Source organism: Ursus arctos, unplaced genomic scaffold, assembly GCF_023065955.2.
Source record: "Ursus arctos isolate Adak ecotype North America unplaced genomic scaffold, UrsArc2.0 scaffold_27, whole genome shotgun sequence".
NCBI classification, from domain to species: Eukaryota; Metazoa; Chordata; class Mammalia; order Carnivora; family Ursidae; genus Ursus; species Ursus arctos.
Window position 1 is genome coordinate 37,089,858 of NW_026622952.1, and position 15,186 is coordinate 37,105,043.

At 46.1% G+C, this 15,186-nt stretch overlaps 1 protein-coding gene across 1 annotated transcript in view; it reads left to right on the forward strand.

Moving 5' to 3' along the window:
• The first annotated feature begins 11,857 nt into the window (after positions 1 to 11,857).
• FAM149A (family with sequence similarity 149 member A) overlaps positions 11,858 to 15,186 on the forward strand; it is a 45,546-nt gene continuing 42,217 nt past the window's right edge. The window contains exons 1-2 of the mRNA XM_048226380.2: positions 11,858 to 12,687; positions 12,733 to 12,882. Of these exons, the coding sequence (XP_048082337.1) occupies positions 12,155 to 12,687; positions 12,733 to 12,882 (683 nt within the window). The 5' untranslated portion in view covers positions 11,858 to 12,154. The remainder of the gene's footprint in view (positions 12,688 to 12,732; positions 12,883 to 15,186) is intronic.

Here is a 15,186-nt window from a genome sequence, read left to right on the forward strand (position 1 = left end):
AAATGACACCTTTTTGATTGTTATAAGAAATAAATGCTATCAAGTTATTAGTGAGGAGGGGGGTTTTCAATGACATTTATTTAACAATGTCTAATTATTCAAACGTCTACCTTAGGTTATTTATAAAGGGAACTCAGTAGTAGGTGATGGTGGCCGTTGGCAAATGTAACAGTGCTCCCTACGAAGAGAAAGATTACTTCTTGCCGTCTGTAGAGGCGGAGAGCGGACTAGTGGTTGTCTGGAGCTAGGGGTGGGAATGGGGAGTAACTGTAAGCGGTGCAAGAGATTTTGGGATGATGAAAATATTCTAAAATTGGAATGTGGTAATGATTGCCCAACTCTGTAAGTTTTTACTAAGAATCATTGTGATGAGGTTGTGGGATACAGGTGAGGTTCAGTAGGGTGGAGTCCGGAGCCAACGACCAAGAAAGAATTCTTGAGGCATCTTTGGTGCAAAATTGGTGGTTTATTAAAGCACAGGGACAGGACCTGTGGGCAGAAAGAGCTGCTGCACCGGGGTTGTGAGGGGTGGCTGATTATATACTATGGGGTTGGGGGAGGTAAGGAAAAAGGAAGGTTGAGAAAATACTTTCATATGTTAAAGAAGATTCGCAGGATACCGGAAGCCTTGCTATTGTCAAGTTAAGGTTGTTGTTCCCTCTAGCAAGGCGTTAACATTAAGATGGTTGGGAACTTCCTGGAGGCTGCAGATTATAAGGACATTTAATTGTATCTACATTCCCTTCTGGACGCTAGGTTATTGGTAGAAATGCTTTGTTCTTGTAAACTGCTAAGACATTTGTAAACTGAGGGATTGTGGTCTCTGTAGGTTAACTATTTCTTTGTCCTTTAGGGCAGCCAGGAGAGCCTGAGGAATGTCACCTACATCCCATGGTGGGGGGGGGGGGGTGTCAGTTTCTGCTTTGTCCTCAGCTGGCCTTCTGTTTCCTCATCAATTGAATTATATTTTTAAAACAGGTGAATTTTATGGTATATGAATTATCTATTAATAAAGCTGTTGGAAAAATAGTATTCATGGAACAGCTACATGTGCCTCGCCCTGTGCTAAGCACGAGGGGGCACAATAGGATATGAGCTAAGTTGTAGAAAATAGGGCAAGAAGAGTTAGGGTAGGAAGGGACTATCAAAGATGGACCTGAACAAAAGGCTGCATGGTCCAGGATCAGACCTTTCAAAGGTGAGTAGGATTTTGTTGAGTGAGGAGGCAGGTGGCAGAATAAACAATAAGATGGAAGGGAGGGAGGCATAAACTTGGTTTTAAATGGTCACAGGGATGCTGCCAAGGGTGGAACCATGTTTCAGAGAGCGTGGCAGAGGAATGTAGATTTAAGGAGTCAGGTGTTTTGAAATCGTAACTGTATGTGTTTCAATTGGAAAAACCAGAAATTATAATAAATTCCTTCCTGTGATCTGCGACTTAGATTTATGTGACGACTAGTTGAATAGAGGATGTAACTTCTAACTTGACAATATAAACAGCCAGGCGTACCCCCACATCATAGAAGGAGACTTAAACCACTTATTGTTTCCTATAAACATGTAAATCTGTATTAAAGAAACAAACAAAAGAAAGGGGCCAATCAATTGGTCATTAGTTGCTAATTATACTAGGTGATATATTGCTCATTTTTAACTCTTGCAACTCCTTAGCCTCGCTCCATCTTCCTGTGCAGGGGAGAAACTGGTTCTGTCATGTGACTGGCCCCCCCACCCCCTGCTTAGCAAGCCATCTGTATACCTTGGGCAGGAGTCATGGGACTTTTCAATGATGGAACTTTTCTGGTTCTCTGTGAAAATTGCTGGATAGCCAGTTTTGAATTCTTAGTTCCCTTATATCCTAACTCAGCTCCCCAGGAAATAGACCCCGGGATGGAGAGGTACCTGCAGCAGGTTTGGGGGTGTGCTCTGATTTATGAGGGAGTGAGATCAACTGGATTGGGAAGAGGGAGAATGATGATCTGCGATGCAATTGCACATGGCAGCAGTGGCCCTAGCAGACCCCACAGGGAATGGCCTTCCAGGTTTCACGCCAAAAAGGGGGCTGGACAACTCTGCCCTCATCTCAGCCAATCAATATCGGATGTAGGCAGGCCCAGGGAAGAAGCGTGCCCTTGAGCAAAAAGCTTTGCCCAAAAGCAATTCCAAAGGAGGAGCTCAGTTGGGAAGCACAAGGAGTGAACACTGGGCAGCTGGAGGAGGGTGCCTGAGTCCCGAAGGCGAGATCTCAGCGCTTCACCACCACAACCACTACACCTTCCAAGATATTTAAGAATTAAAATAGGTAGAGCTCAGTTGGTTTCTTTAAGCACGTCTGCAAGCTTCCAACCATTCTATTTTCTAAGAAATAAAGTCTCTTCCAGACATTCTGGAAGACAAACAGCTTCATAGGAAGCCAACATTAAAAAAAAAAAAAAAATCAAGGATGCTTTAACAGTGTCGGGGTCTTCCAGTCAAAGAACAAGTTTGGGTTTATTACTCACTGACATAAAGAAGGATACACAGCATGGAGATCTAGGGGGTCCTCAGTGAGAAGGTGCTTGAAAGGTTTGGGTTTTCCTTGGGTGGTTTGGGGGAGGGCATACAAGCAGAGTTTCCTTCTAGATTTCATGCTGTTAGAAAGGGGGAAATTGTGTGATTGGTTATCTCGATAAAACTTGTCCATAGAGAGAAGAGACTAGAACCAGGATAAAGTTGTCATTGGTAAAGAAGGAGCAGCCACTTAGCCAAGAAAGGAGTGTTTCTGGTATTTTGAGGGTGGCACAGGGACTTTGTTTTTGTCTGTGCTTATGCAAAATCAGGAAGTGGTCATGCTTTGTCTCATTTTATAGTGTCAGCATCGCCTGGTTTGAGGTTGATACTCTGTGAGGATGTTTCTGTCCAGTAAGAGGACAACATGGCCCAGCTGTGAGTGCCAGGCTGGCTTCTGGATGTCAGGGGCTGCTCTTTGTTCTTCTCAGCAGCTTGCAGCAAAGGTAGCTTTTTGGCGCCTTGAAGAGATATCGTTTCATCTTAGCGAGACTTGGTTGCAAATGCCAGAAACTCAACGTTGTTTAGGCAAAAGGAGAGAAAGTTTGTGGTCTATAACCAAAACAGGACAACGGCAGGGATATAACTAGCTGTCAAGGAGAACTAGAACCAGGGGCTCAAACACCACCACACCTCATCCTTACTGCTCTGTCTACATTAGTTAGTGTCCTCGGTTTGTACTGCCGGGGGGCGGGGGGTGCGGGGGGTGCCCAGGATCTCTTAGGCTCCCAGTTCACATCCACAATCCCAATTCTAAAACCTCAAGAAAGTCCTCTGATTGGCCCAGTTTGGGGTGTATGTCCATGCTGTGGCCATGGCAGTGGGGTCCTGTGGTTGGCAGCACCCACCAGAACCATGGAGAGAGAATGCTATTTCCCAAAGAGGGGAGCTGGACAGGCCCAGCAGTTCCTGTCCACCGTTTGAGACCTGCAGAGCTGGCCTAGTGCACACGCTGGACTTGGCGAGGTACAAACAGGGAAGTGTGTTATTCTTTCTTCCTCTCAAAGCTCTTTTTCAGAAAATTCTGCCATTTGGATGAAACCTCAGTCTTGTCGTAGAGCTTTTCAGACACTCTTAGATAGTACAGAGTGTTGTCCAGCCTCATCGTCACAAACCCTCTGGCCCGGTAGTCGTACAAACTCCTGCCCAGTTAGGCTTCTCTACTTCCCCAGCTGGGGTCTGCTTCCATCTGCTGGAAGACCCCACTGAAGGGGGCGATGTTGTTGGCTTTTTGTCTCTCTCCTCGTTCCACTTGCTCTCCCACCGACTAGGTAGGCACCTCTAGAATCTCGGCAGTTCAGAACGCAGAACAATGAAGGGACGTCAAGGACAGAGATGGCTACATTTGACTGGTATGGGTATGATCTGGCCTCTGGACCTTGGCAGCATAATGCTGGGTGGCTGGCTCTTTCTTTCATGGGATGCTTTTGTCATATCTTCAGAAATGCCGAATCTTCCCTTGGAGCCCAACTCACAGGCGAGGCACGGCTGTGGTCAGCCACTCCCAGCACATCTTCGGTGACAGCCTGGCATCTAATAAAATGATTCAAAGCTTTCCATCACCCTGTCTCCACCCAGTCTTTCAAACTTGTCTCCACTCTTGCTGTATACATCTAAGGTACTGATTGGTGTTCTTCACAGACCGCCAAGATAACATCCCATAAAAGGGCCCCTGCCAAGTAAATGTGGGAAGCTCTATATGCTATGTCCTCCTTTCAGAAATACACAGTGATCATCAGCGTATTACAAAACTAAGACGGCCTGCTTTAAAGATAGGTATTTAACTTTCTATGATTGAGGCCTTCCCTAAGCCAATTTGATCAAGAGCCCTTCTTATCATTTGACTTGTTAACATCCGGCTGACTGCATGTTCTGCATAACACGCTTTTGCAAGTCTAACCGTAAATGTTAGACTAAAGTTTGTAGCAGTGGACATAGAAAGGAAACAGACACATTCAATTTTACGAAAATATATGTTTACCATCCAGAAATTTTATTATGTTTCTGGAGGAGACCATAAACAATAGAGAATCGGGGAATTGGGATGCTCCAGAATTTCCTCTAACCTCCTCCAGCTCTGCAGTAACTATTCCAAGAATATGCTGGTACTCTGTTAGCAGTGGTCCAAGTCCCCACTGAAGCTCCAGTGGGAGCTCCAGTCCCCACTGAAAACCTTAGTTCACATTCGAAGTTTTGTGTGTGTGTTGTGTGTGTGACGTTGTTCTTTCTTATCTTGGTTCACTTCCAACATATAGTAAATAGTCACAAAATATTTGTGGATCGAATGATTAAAGAACTAAGTGAATGAATACACCCTGAACTCGAGCCACCCAGAATTGCTTGTGGTTTCGCCCACATGCCTGGCTCTTCCACGTTTCCATCAGTATGGAAATGTAGTTCTGCTTTCATGGAGGTCCGACATCCTTTTCTTGGCAAACGCATGCATTTCAAGGGTTAGGTCAGGCATCGGCTTCTCTGATAAGGAGATCTAACCCTTGTCCTAACCTGACCTGACCTTGAAACTTAACAGCCGTCCTAAACACACCTCCTCCTTGGGATGAGCGAGTTGGCTTTTATCCTGTGCCAAGCACGCTTGGAAGGGAAGAGCTCAATCTTTTAAACCGTGTGAGCACCTGCAAAGACTCTACAGAGGATGTGACCTAAGACCCACTGTTGCTGGTGGAAGAATCTGCAAATCCCGGCTAGAAGGGCTGGGTGTCAGCCACGTGACTTTGGAGGGGGCTCTTGGTCACAGCGTTTGCTCTGCTCTACTTGTTTACTGAATATAACCTTTCAGTGCAAGGGGATTTGTACAGCTGTTCTGCTCAGGTTGTTTTGGTATAAAGCAGTCTTGACTGGGATAAACACTGGGTCAAGTGAGATCGTCCTTCCTCAGAGAAACCCTGTTACCTAAGCAGTGGTAAGAAACAGAGGGTCCCTCTAGACTTCCCTGAGAACAGTTCCAACTTCCCAGCTCGGCCGCTTACTGATTCTGCAGCTTCTGATGTAACTGCTCTCTGGTGGCTCATCTGGCATTTTCTGGCCTTGGAGTGTGTGTGCTCCCAAAACCAAACCTAGCCCAGAAGAGAGTGGAGCAGGTAGAACTGCCCTCCTCCCACACCCCTATGCTCATTAGGAAACACCTGGTGATTTCTGAACCCAAGCGCAGTCTGTTAAGGGGGAGGAGGTACTAAAGGGATGGTCTGGGGTGGGAAGCTGGAGTTTCTGTTAATTTTGGCACAGTATGTTTTGAACATCATGCCTTTGAACAAATTCCAAAGGGAGCCCTTGGGCCCACCTCAGACTTGAAGGACAGATTCACCAGTTACATAGTATGTCCTCCATCTTCCTTCTATTTCTCTTGTTTCTTTTATTATCTGCTTTTGTTATTCTTTGTTTCTCTGTTCTCCTATACCCGGTGTGGAGGCATGCTTAGGAGAAAAACACAAGTCATATTAATTTTAAAAACCCTCTGAGGAAAACCTTATTGTACTCTCGATTGATCCTTGCAGGACCATACTGCAGAGTGGCTGAGCGGCTCGGGCAGTATTCCTCTTGAACTTCTAACACCACAATGCATCCTTCTAGGCAGAAAGGTAGGGGAAAGGGTCATTGGGCCTTCGTGGGGCAAAAGTTTATTTCCAAGCCCAGGTATCACTTCTTGCCTTGGCTGTACTTGGGGAAAATTACACTTGTGGATGCTATCAAACACCACTGAAACACAAGGGAACCCCTATCTCTCTAAGATGTGGCTGAGTGAAATAACTCACATGTACTTGGCAGATATATATATATATATATATATATATATATATTCAAGTTCTTAGCCCATTTTTTCTCTTTAGCCCATTTTTAAATCAAGTTATTAGGTTTTTTTGTGTGGGCGTGGGGGGAGTTGTTTGTTTGTTTCTTTGTTTTGCTATTGCGTTACAGGAGTTCCGTATGTTTTTTGAAAATTAATCCCCCAAAGTTTCTAGAACAAATTTGGATGTGTGGTGGTGGTGGTGTCCCTGCACTACCAAGCAATTCTCCAACACCAGCTGGGTGTCCTACAATTTAACTCAGTTCTGACACTGTCTCCTGGGAGATAGGGTCAGATCCCATAGTTTTAGGGCTCAGTCCTGCAAGACTGTTTTCCTCGCCCCTCTACTTCAGACACCAGTCACAAGTACAGGGTATCCCCAGGGCTTCTGACAGACCAGCTACAGGTCAGAGGCTCCAGTGACCCCTTTTGGCTTCGATCCCTTATTGAGTACTACGGGATGTGCTATGATTATAAAGCAGGATAACCCTTATTTCCCCTTTGCTGATGATTAGTTGAGTGATGGACTTTTAATCTAGTTCTAGCCAATGAGACTCAGTGGGCCAGCTTGAGAAGCTTCTGGAAAGTATTTTTTTCCTTAATGTGAGGGAGAATGAAAGAGTGAGCTGTACCTTCTTTTTGCCTTGAATGTAGTTATTTGAGGGAAAGACGGTGCTGAGGGCACCATCTTGGGATCACAAGGAAACAGCCCATAATACCCTGCCAGTGTGTGAACAAAAAAGATAAAGAAAAGATCTGGCATCTCTGATGATGTTGGCAATTTAGGGCACCGTTCTCGGAACCAGTTTATGTGGGCTTCTTGCTCTGCAAGTGCTTGAGCCATGGCTGATGAAGGTTTTCTCTTATGTGCAGCTGAAAGAGCCTTAGAAGCCTCGTCAGCCTGCTCTCTGCTCTCTCTGCTATATCTCTCCCAGTAGATTTAGTCTCGGTCTATTCATAATCTCTGCCATCTAGAGCTGCTTTTTGATCAGTTTAAAGTTGTTCTTTAATATTTTTCCTTTGGTAGGATCCAGAACCCTAAATCAAATACGAAGACAATTTTCCTGAGGCTTTTGAGACTTTGATCTCTCGGAAAGTACCATTATTTCAGGTAGGATCTATTTTCATCCCTGGATTATAGTTGAGGAAACTTAAGGACAGTAAGAGGCTTGGGTGTTGATCGGTGGCAGAGAGAATACGAACCCAGGGAGTCTCACTCCAGAGTCTAGCATACTGTAGTGTCTCTATTGTGGTTGTTTGTAAATATTTGTTGAATCAACAAACGTCTTTTACTATTAAGGAGCTTTAAGTTTTTTAAAGATTATTTATTCATTTGAGAGAGAAGGGAGGGGCAGAGGGAGAGGGAGAGAAGCACTCTCCACTGAGTGCATGGAGCCTGAGTGGGGAGGGGCTCGATCTCACCACCCTGAGATCAACTTGAGCCAGCACCAAGAGCTCCGAAGCTCAACCGACTGACCCACCCAGGCGTTCCAAGAAGCTTTACATTTTTTTATAACCAAATCTGATAGTCTTTTTCCTTGCAGGTTCTGGCCTTGGTGTCATGCTAAGTAAGGCAGTTTAAATTCTTAAACAGATTAATTACTCAGGTTATTTAACTTTCCGGTTTCCAAAACATAACATTTCTTCATAGCAACATGGTCATAAATTCCTAATATTTTTTCAGTGATGCCGCCAAGCATCATTATACACATCGGAAAACCAATGCATCTAATTATTAATTAACCAATATAATCAGAAGTTTTATCACATAAAACACTGCTTTGACATAAAGTCTTTTGTCTCAGTTAGGAGCAATGGTTTACTGCGTTCACTTTCATGACTACACCCGAGCTAGATCTTTGTGGTCTGTCACCTGGGGCTCATGTTATGAGAATGGTAGTTAACAGAGAAGCCTGGTAGCATCTAACATCTGTCTGAAAGACTGTTGATGGATGAACAATGGGTGTAAAAGACCTAGCATCTTGCTAAGAATTGTTTACCATGTTTGCAATTATAGGCCATTTTGAAAGGACATTCAAACAAAAGGATCAATCTTTCATCGTGCCTTCCTCATGAGGCTGGGTGGCCGGAATGTTTTATCCACTGCTTTAATTGACAATGATACTTCTTCCCCCATTCTTTTTATGACACCTGCCATTCTCCTTGTAGGTTTGAGACAATAATGATTTTAATTTGTAACTAGCTTTATAGAGCAAATACACCACTGAAGATGTTTATAAACATACCGGTCAGATACTATGATCATGAAGTACCCCAGTAATTAATTGATAGCCAAATAGTGTATTAGTTTCCTAGGGCTGCCATAGCAAAGTGCCACAAACTGGGTGGCTTGAAACAACAGAAATTTATTCTGTCATTGTTCCGGAAACTACAAGTCGGTATTAGGTGCTGGTAGGGCCATGCTCTCTGTGACCTATAGGGAAGAATCTTCCTTGCCTCTTTCTAGCTTCTGGTGATGGCTGTCAGTCCTTGACATTCCTTGGCTTGCAGATGCATCGCTCCAATCTCTGACTCTGTCAAAACCTGATGTGCTGGGGCGCCTGGGTAGCGCAGTCGTTAAAGTGTCTGCCTTCGGCTCAGGGCGTGATCCCGGCGTACCGGGATCGAGTCCCACATCAGGCTCCTCCGTTGTGAGCCTGCTTCTTCCTCTCCCACTCCCCCTGCTGTGTTCCCTCTCTCGCTGGCTGTCTCTGTCAAATAAATAAATAAAATCTTTAAAAAAAAAAAAAAAAAAACCTGATGTGCTCCCTCTGAGGGCACATATTCCATGGAGCACTGGGTGTTATACACAAACAATGAATCATGGAACACTACACCAAAAACTAAGGATGTACTGTATGGTGACTAACATAACATAATAGAAAATTTTTAAAAAATAAGCTAGGCACAATAATAAAGGAATTTTATGTTCTATAAAGAAAAAACAAACAAACAAACAAACTAACAAAAAACCTGATGTTCTCCCTCTGTGTTTGTCTTCAGATTTTTCTCTTCTTAAGCATATGGCAGCCATATTGAATTAGGACCCATCCTAATGATCCTGTCTTAATTTGACTACATCTGTTAAGACCCCATTTCCAAATAAAGCCACTTTCACACAAACTGAGGGTTAGGACTTCAGCACATCTTTTTGGTGGACATGATTCAACCAAGACAGATAGAATACATTTTAGAGGTAGAATACTTTCAAGCCATGTTCTGGAAGAATATGAGCTTTTCTCTAGTCTTATTAACAGTACCTATATACTTAAGGAAAAGCATGTGTGTAGAAAGGAAGTGGTTAGTAATGAAAGCATGGAAACATCTAAAATAAGGTTGCTTTTCTAAGAGGGAGGAGGGTGTTGGCTCTATGGTTACTGTCATATATACACACACATATGACTTACTCCCCTTGATTTGATTCTCTGCTCACCTAACAACCTTCCAACTTAATTTGGTGTTAACAGGAATTCCTCTCATAGGAAAAGAGCAGAGGACAGCTTTGCAGTTGTGTGATTATTAGTTAACATATTTGAATTCGGACTTATACACCAGTGTATTTTGGGTCAGGTTAGTGGAGCTCTGACCTAAGAGGCTGGTCGGCTCTGAAGGTCTTGGACTGATCAGATTTTGGAGTCTGAAAAATCAGGAACTGTGAGATGCAGCAGCAAACAAGTGCTACTCCCCAGGAACTGGGTGACTTGAGCCAGGCTTCATTCCGCAGTGGTTCTCCTTTGCTGCCTGTCCCTTCAAGTTATAGTACGTGTGTTCAGACTCAATCAGATGATTAGCAGCTGAAACACTGAAAGTTCACACTCTAGAAAGGGTCTCTACTTGCCTTGAGGATTTAATTGTTCTATGAACCAGAATCAAGATCCTTATGAAATAAACAAACAAAAACTTTAGGAAACAGATTAACAATCTTGAATGAGTGCTATATGAAAAGAGAAACAGTTCAATGTTCTGATGTACCTCACACACTTCTGAGGCCACCTGATGAATTGCTACAAAAGAGAAACAATGAGAATAGGAGAAATGTCGATGGTCCAAAACCTTGCTGCTTCCGGTGTCCTTGCATGATGACAGAGTTGGTGCTGCTTGCTCGATTTGACTCTGTGACCCCGGCCTGTAGTTTCTAGATGCGTCTGCTACTTTTCTCCTCTTTCCCTCATTTTGATTCTTCACTGTGTGCTGGTGCTTTATATTCTGAAACTGCATGCTCTTCCCTTTCCCAACATCCAAGGCCTTTTATAATCTGACCCTTCTCTGCCTTGTCTCTTACTTCTCTTAAGCACATGTGCTCTTCTTTCCTCAAGTGAATGCTGACTGCAGTGCCTGCCTTGTTTTCTGGGACACTCACCTGACACTTAGCTTGTGATATTAAGCTGATTATTCCATATTGTGGGAAGAGAACTTCTCCTTTTTTACATCTTCATGCTTAACACAATCTTGAAGTAGAAAAGTGCCCAGGGTCTGTTTGATCATGGTAGTTGGACGCAGAAAAGGGCTCATGACAGGACATGACTATCATAAGTGGAAGACTGGTTGACTGTCTTCAAGCCGATGAAAAGCTTGGCTTTACTATAGAAATGTCCCATGGCTCAGAATACGGTTCTATAACTTGCGAAAGACTCAAGTATATGGTCGTGAATATCAGTTAATTTATTCACTACCAGCCTTATTCATCTCCTTTCCCCATCTCAAATCAGAAAACAAACCTCCTGAGATGAAAACAGAAACCCTCTACTAAATATGAATTTTTAAACCCTGTCACTATCTTATTTTTAAATCTTTCTCAGAATTGACCCCACACTCCTGCAGATATAGTCACACTCATAAGTTTATCTTTCACACATATTTCTTCAGATTTAGCAAAATGCAATTTATTCCACTTACCTTTCATATCTGCCTTTGAGTTTGTATCCTACCAGTCTGATTATAGTTTGAGTTCTCAAACATTTTTATTATAAAATCTGTCGGTTCACTCCAATAGGTGTTTTGAACACATGCATTGTATATGGATTTTACTATCAGAGTCCAGTCTTCTTTCCAAGTTCTTGGGTGAGGCACCTTGCTGTTATCCCCCTATGTCAGCTTTAGTGACACACGTTGAACATGGCCCTAAGGTGGCAGGAGCGGGCACTGCTGTTTCAAGTCCATTCGCCTGAATACATGTTTGTACTAACCTTCCCTCCTATCCGAGGGCCGGCCACCTTCCTGACCCTGGCACATCTGGTCTTGCCAAATCCTTTGACAAGACCTTTTGGAGCCAGGGTTACCCTTCTCAAGGTGGTGGAGGAATTGCAGTTTTTCTTTAAGGCACGACTCAAGGAGGGGAGCCCGTGTCTGCGTTGTGGACACAGCCCCAAGCTGCAGTCTGGGGCCCAATTAGCGATGAGCTAAGCAGGGTTTTTGTTTAGCTTAGCAACGGCCTGCGCCGTCCCCGGGGGCCCGCCGGGGTATCTCCGCGGGCGGAGGCCCAGATCACGCTCCAGCCCGCGCTGGCGCTGGGCGGCTGCGGCACGTCGCCCCCGTGGGCTCCCAGACCTTTGGCCCTCGGGCGTCTGGAAGCACTAGGCGCAGAGGGGGCTGCTCCCCACAGAGGGCGGCCGCCGCCGGCAGTCTCAGCGCTCTGCAGCCGACCAGGCTGTCGGGGAGGTCAGTGTAAAGCTGCGCGGGGCTGAGAGCGGGGAGAGGGTCCTCGGCTGCGAGAGAGCGCCGGAGGCCCCCCAGCCTCCGCGGCGGGCGGGGACCCCAGGACAGACCCCGGGGCAGCCCGGGCCGGATCCCAGGGGGCGGCGGTGCATGGAGCCCCGCAGCCCGGCTTCCCGTGCGCTGGAGGTTCAGGCAGCAGCGGGGCAGCATCTCCGAGACTGGGACATGAAGGTCGCTGTGTTGGACCTGGGGTCTCTCTTCGCCAAAATCTTCAAGACCTCGACGGCGCCCCCGGCCGTCCCGTCGCCGGCCGCCGCCTCCAGCCGCTCGGGAGGCGCTGCCACCGGACGGCGGGCGGGCTCCAGCGCGGGCGCCTCGCTGAGCGCGGCCCCGACCCCGGCCCCTTCCCCCGCGCGCGCGCCCGACTCCCCCTCCGCCTCGAGGGGACCGCCCGCCTCGCTCCATCCTGCGCTCGCCGCCTCTTACCCCGGGGTCTCGGGGGCGAGCCGCGCGGTGGAAGCAGTAGGGACCCCCCTCTCGCTGCCCAGTAGCCCGAGAGCCGCCGGAGTTCAGCCCCTGCCCCTGGCCCCCGCCGGCGGCGGCCGCAGCGCCGCAGGCTCCCCCGCCCCCCTGGTGACCTCGGCGCGGCAGTGTGCGGGCGGGGGCGGGGTGTGCGCGGCGCTGCGGTCGGGCGGGGGCGCGGCGGGCAGCAGCAGTCTAGCCGCGAGCCCACGGAGCACCCGCCAGTCTGGGCCCGGAGAGCGAGAGCCCGGCGCTTGGATACCCGCGGGGCCTGGCCCCAAGACTCTGTTCTTGGCCCTGCCGGACATCGGCGAGGAGTGCGCCTCGGACAGCGACTCGGAGGACGGCGGGGAAGCGTGAGTAGCCGCGGGGTCCCGTCTGTCTTGGGTAGGATGTCTCCCTCCTCCTGCCACACTCACTTTCCGGGCGCGGGTTCGAGGACTGCACTGTTTGCAGTAATTCCCACTAACTCCCCTGGGCCGCCCCTTGCACTCTGCCTGAGTCCTGCCTGCTTGGCTAACTGTTCTGTTCAAACACGCGCTGTGACGTGCTTTTGCTCACTTTGTCAGACGATCCTCTGCTGTTCACAGCAGGGGTGGGAGGGGAGACCAAGCAGCTTGAAGGAAAGGGCAGAATGCTGTTTCTCTTCTAGGCGAAGCGTTCATTTAGATCGTTTGATTCCCTGGCTTCCTTAGGGACTTTGAAAGGCCTCCAGTCCCTTTCTCTCGTGCAGAATATGACAGGCAAATGTGCAGCCCAGCCGAGTGCGCACGTTGGCGGCTATGATTATAAGAAATGGTGAGACAGGTGCTTCCCTACTTTTCAAAGATCAGCCACAACTCTTATCCCAAATGGGAGGGGTTTTCTTTGTGTGACATGTAAGTAATTTACATATGTACAACATCATCTGACAGAAATGGGATTTGTAATGCTCAGGACACTTGTGATCACATACCCTAGAGCTTCTGAGTTACTGCCGCAGTGCGCTGAGGTTCTGCAGAGACGCTGCCTGACCTCATGGAATATTTCGCTGGGGATTGGGGAACACCGTCCTCAACACGCACACACACACACACTATCCTTCCACCATCAAGTACAGTGATGAAAACATTCCTCTAAAAATGTGCAGTTTAGAATTAAAGTGAATTTTATTTTTTAATGAGCAGAACATACGGCTATTCTTTTTTTTTTTTAATTTTTTTATTTATGTGACAGAGAGACAGCCAGCGAGAGAGGGAACACAAGCAGGGGAGTGGGAGAGGAAGAAGCAGGCTCCCAGCGAAGGAGCCCGATGTGGGACTCGATCCGGCAACGCCAGGATCACGCCCTGAGCCGAAGGCAGCCGCTTAACGACTGCGCTACCCAGGAGCCCCACATATGGCTATTCTTAAGTGGATACAAAAATGTTCAGCCTTCTGAATCCAATAAAAGAAGAGTGAAATGGTCAAAAGCAGACCAGAGGGGCCCATTCACAGATGGAAATGTCTACATTATAATCTAGTGAAGGAAGAATAGTCAGGCCTGCTGGCACAGAAACACTTCCCCACCTCTTCCTCTGCCCTGCCCTCCAATGGACTGGAGAACTTTTGCATTAAAACCGATTCCAACCCTATTACAATTTACATAGCTGCATTTTCACAATGCTGTGGGACATTCATCTCAGTGCAAAAATAAACAGTTAAATAACATTAGGTTTTCTTTTTATTTAGTAGGAAATGTATTAATCAATTGATTTTTCCCAAAGGAAAATCAATTGCATTTGGATAAGTGGCTAGAATACCTATCCTGTGGAATTAGGCCTCTGTTATTGGCTACTGGTCCTTAACACTTACGCAGTTAATGTTTTATGAGCAAACAGTTCTATACACTGACTTTAAACTCTAGGCTTAGAGCTTTATACAGGCACCCAGACATTCAGGGTGGCCAGGGAAAGAACTGGTGCTGGTTTCAATCCTCAAGTATCTTAGTCCATGTTTCTATTGTCCAAAAATTTTTAAGAAGCACTTGTTGAATGACACCGTATTTGGCATTATATACAAAAGTGACTCTTATGCATTAGTAAATGTATCCAATTTTACTGAAAATATAGGCATTGAATTTGAGATAATTGCTATGAGAAATAATATGCACAGATATGTGCATTCAAGAATCTCTCTGATTATGTGTGTTCATACTTTCCTAGGACATCAGACAGCCCTCTGAGTGCACCATTTTTCTCTTGTAGATACACAAATCCTCATATTCCCTTCCTTTCATGCCTCAGTCCTTTTTCATTTATAAAGTTTACAAAGGGACAAGGAGAAAGGAAAAAAGCATTAAGGTGATTTTTCCTTCAATACTACAGACCTTTTGTGCCTTGGAGTATGTTTTTTCCCTCCCGGATTTCTGGGTTAGCTATTTATAATATTGAATAAACAAGCATCATTCAATGATGGATTTACATTATATAACTACGACCTCACCTGCCAGTTTGCCGAGAGTGCTATGGATTAGAGCCTGTTTGATTAATATTAAAATCGAGTATTTGATCGTGTAACGCCTGGGGACTGAGGAGGTGGAGGTGGTTAGTGCAGGAGCGGGAAGAAAAAAGCAGTAAGTAGAGAGAGTGTGGAGACATGGAAACAACTGGAAACAAACCCTGAGAAACACGGATCTAATGG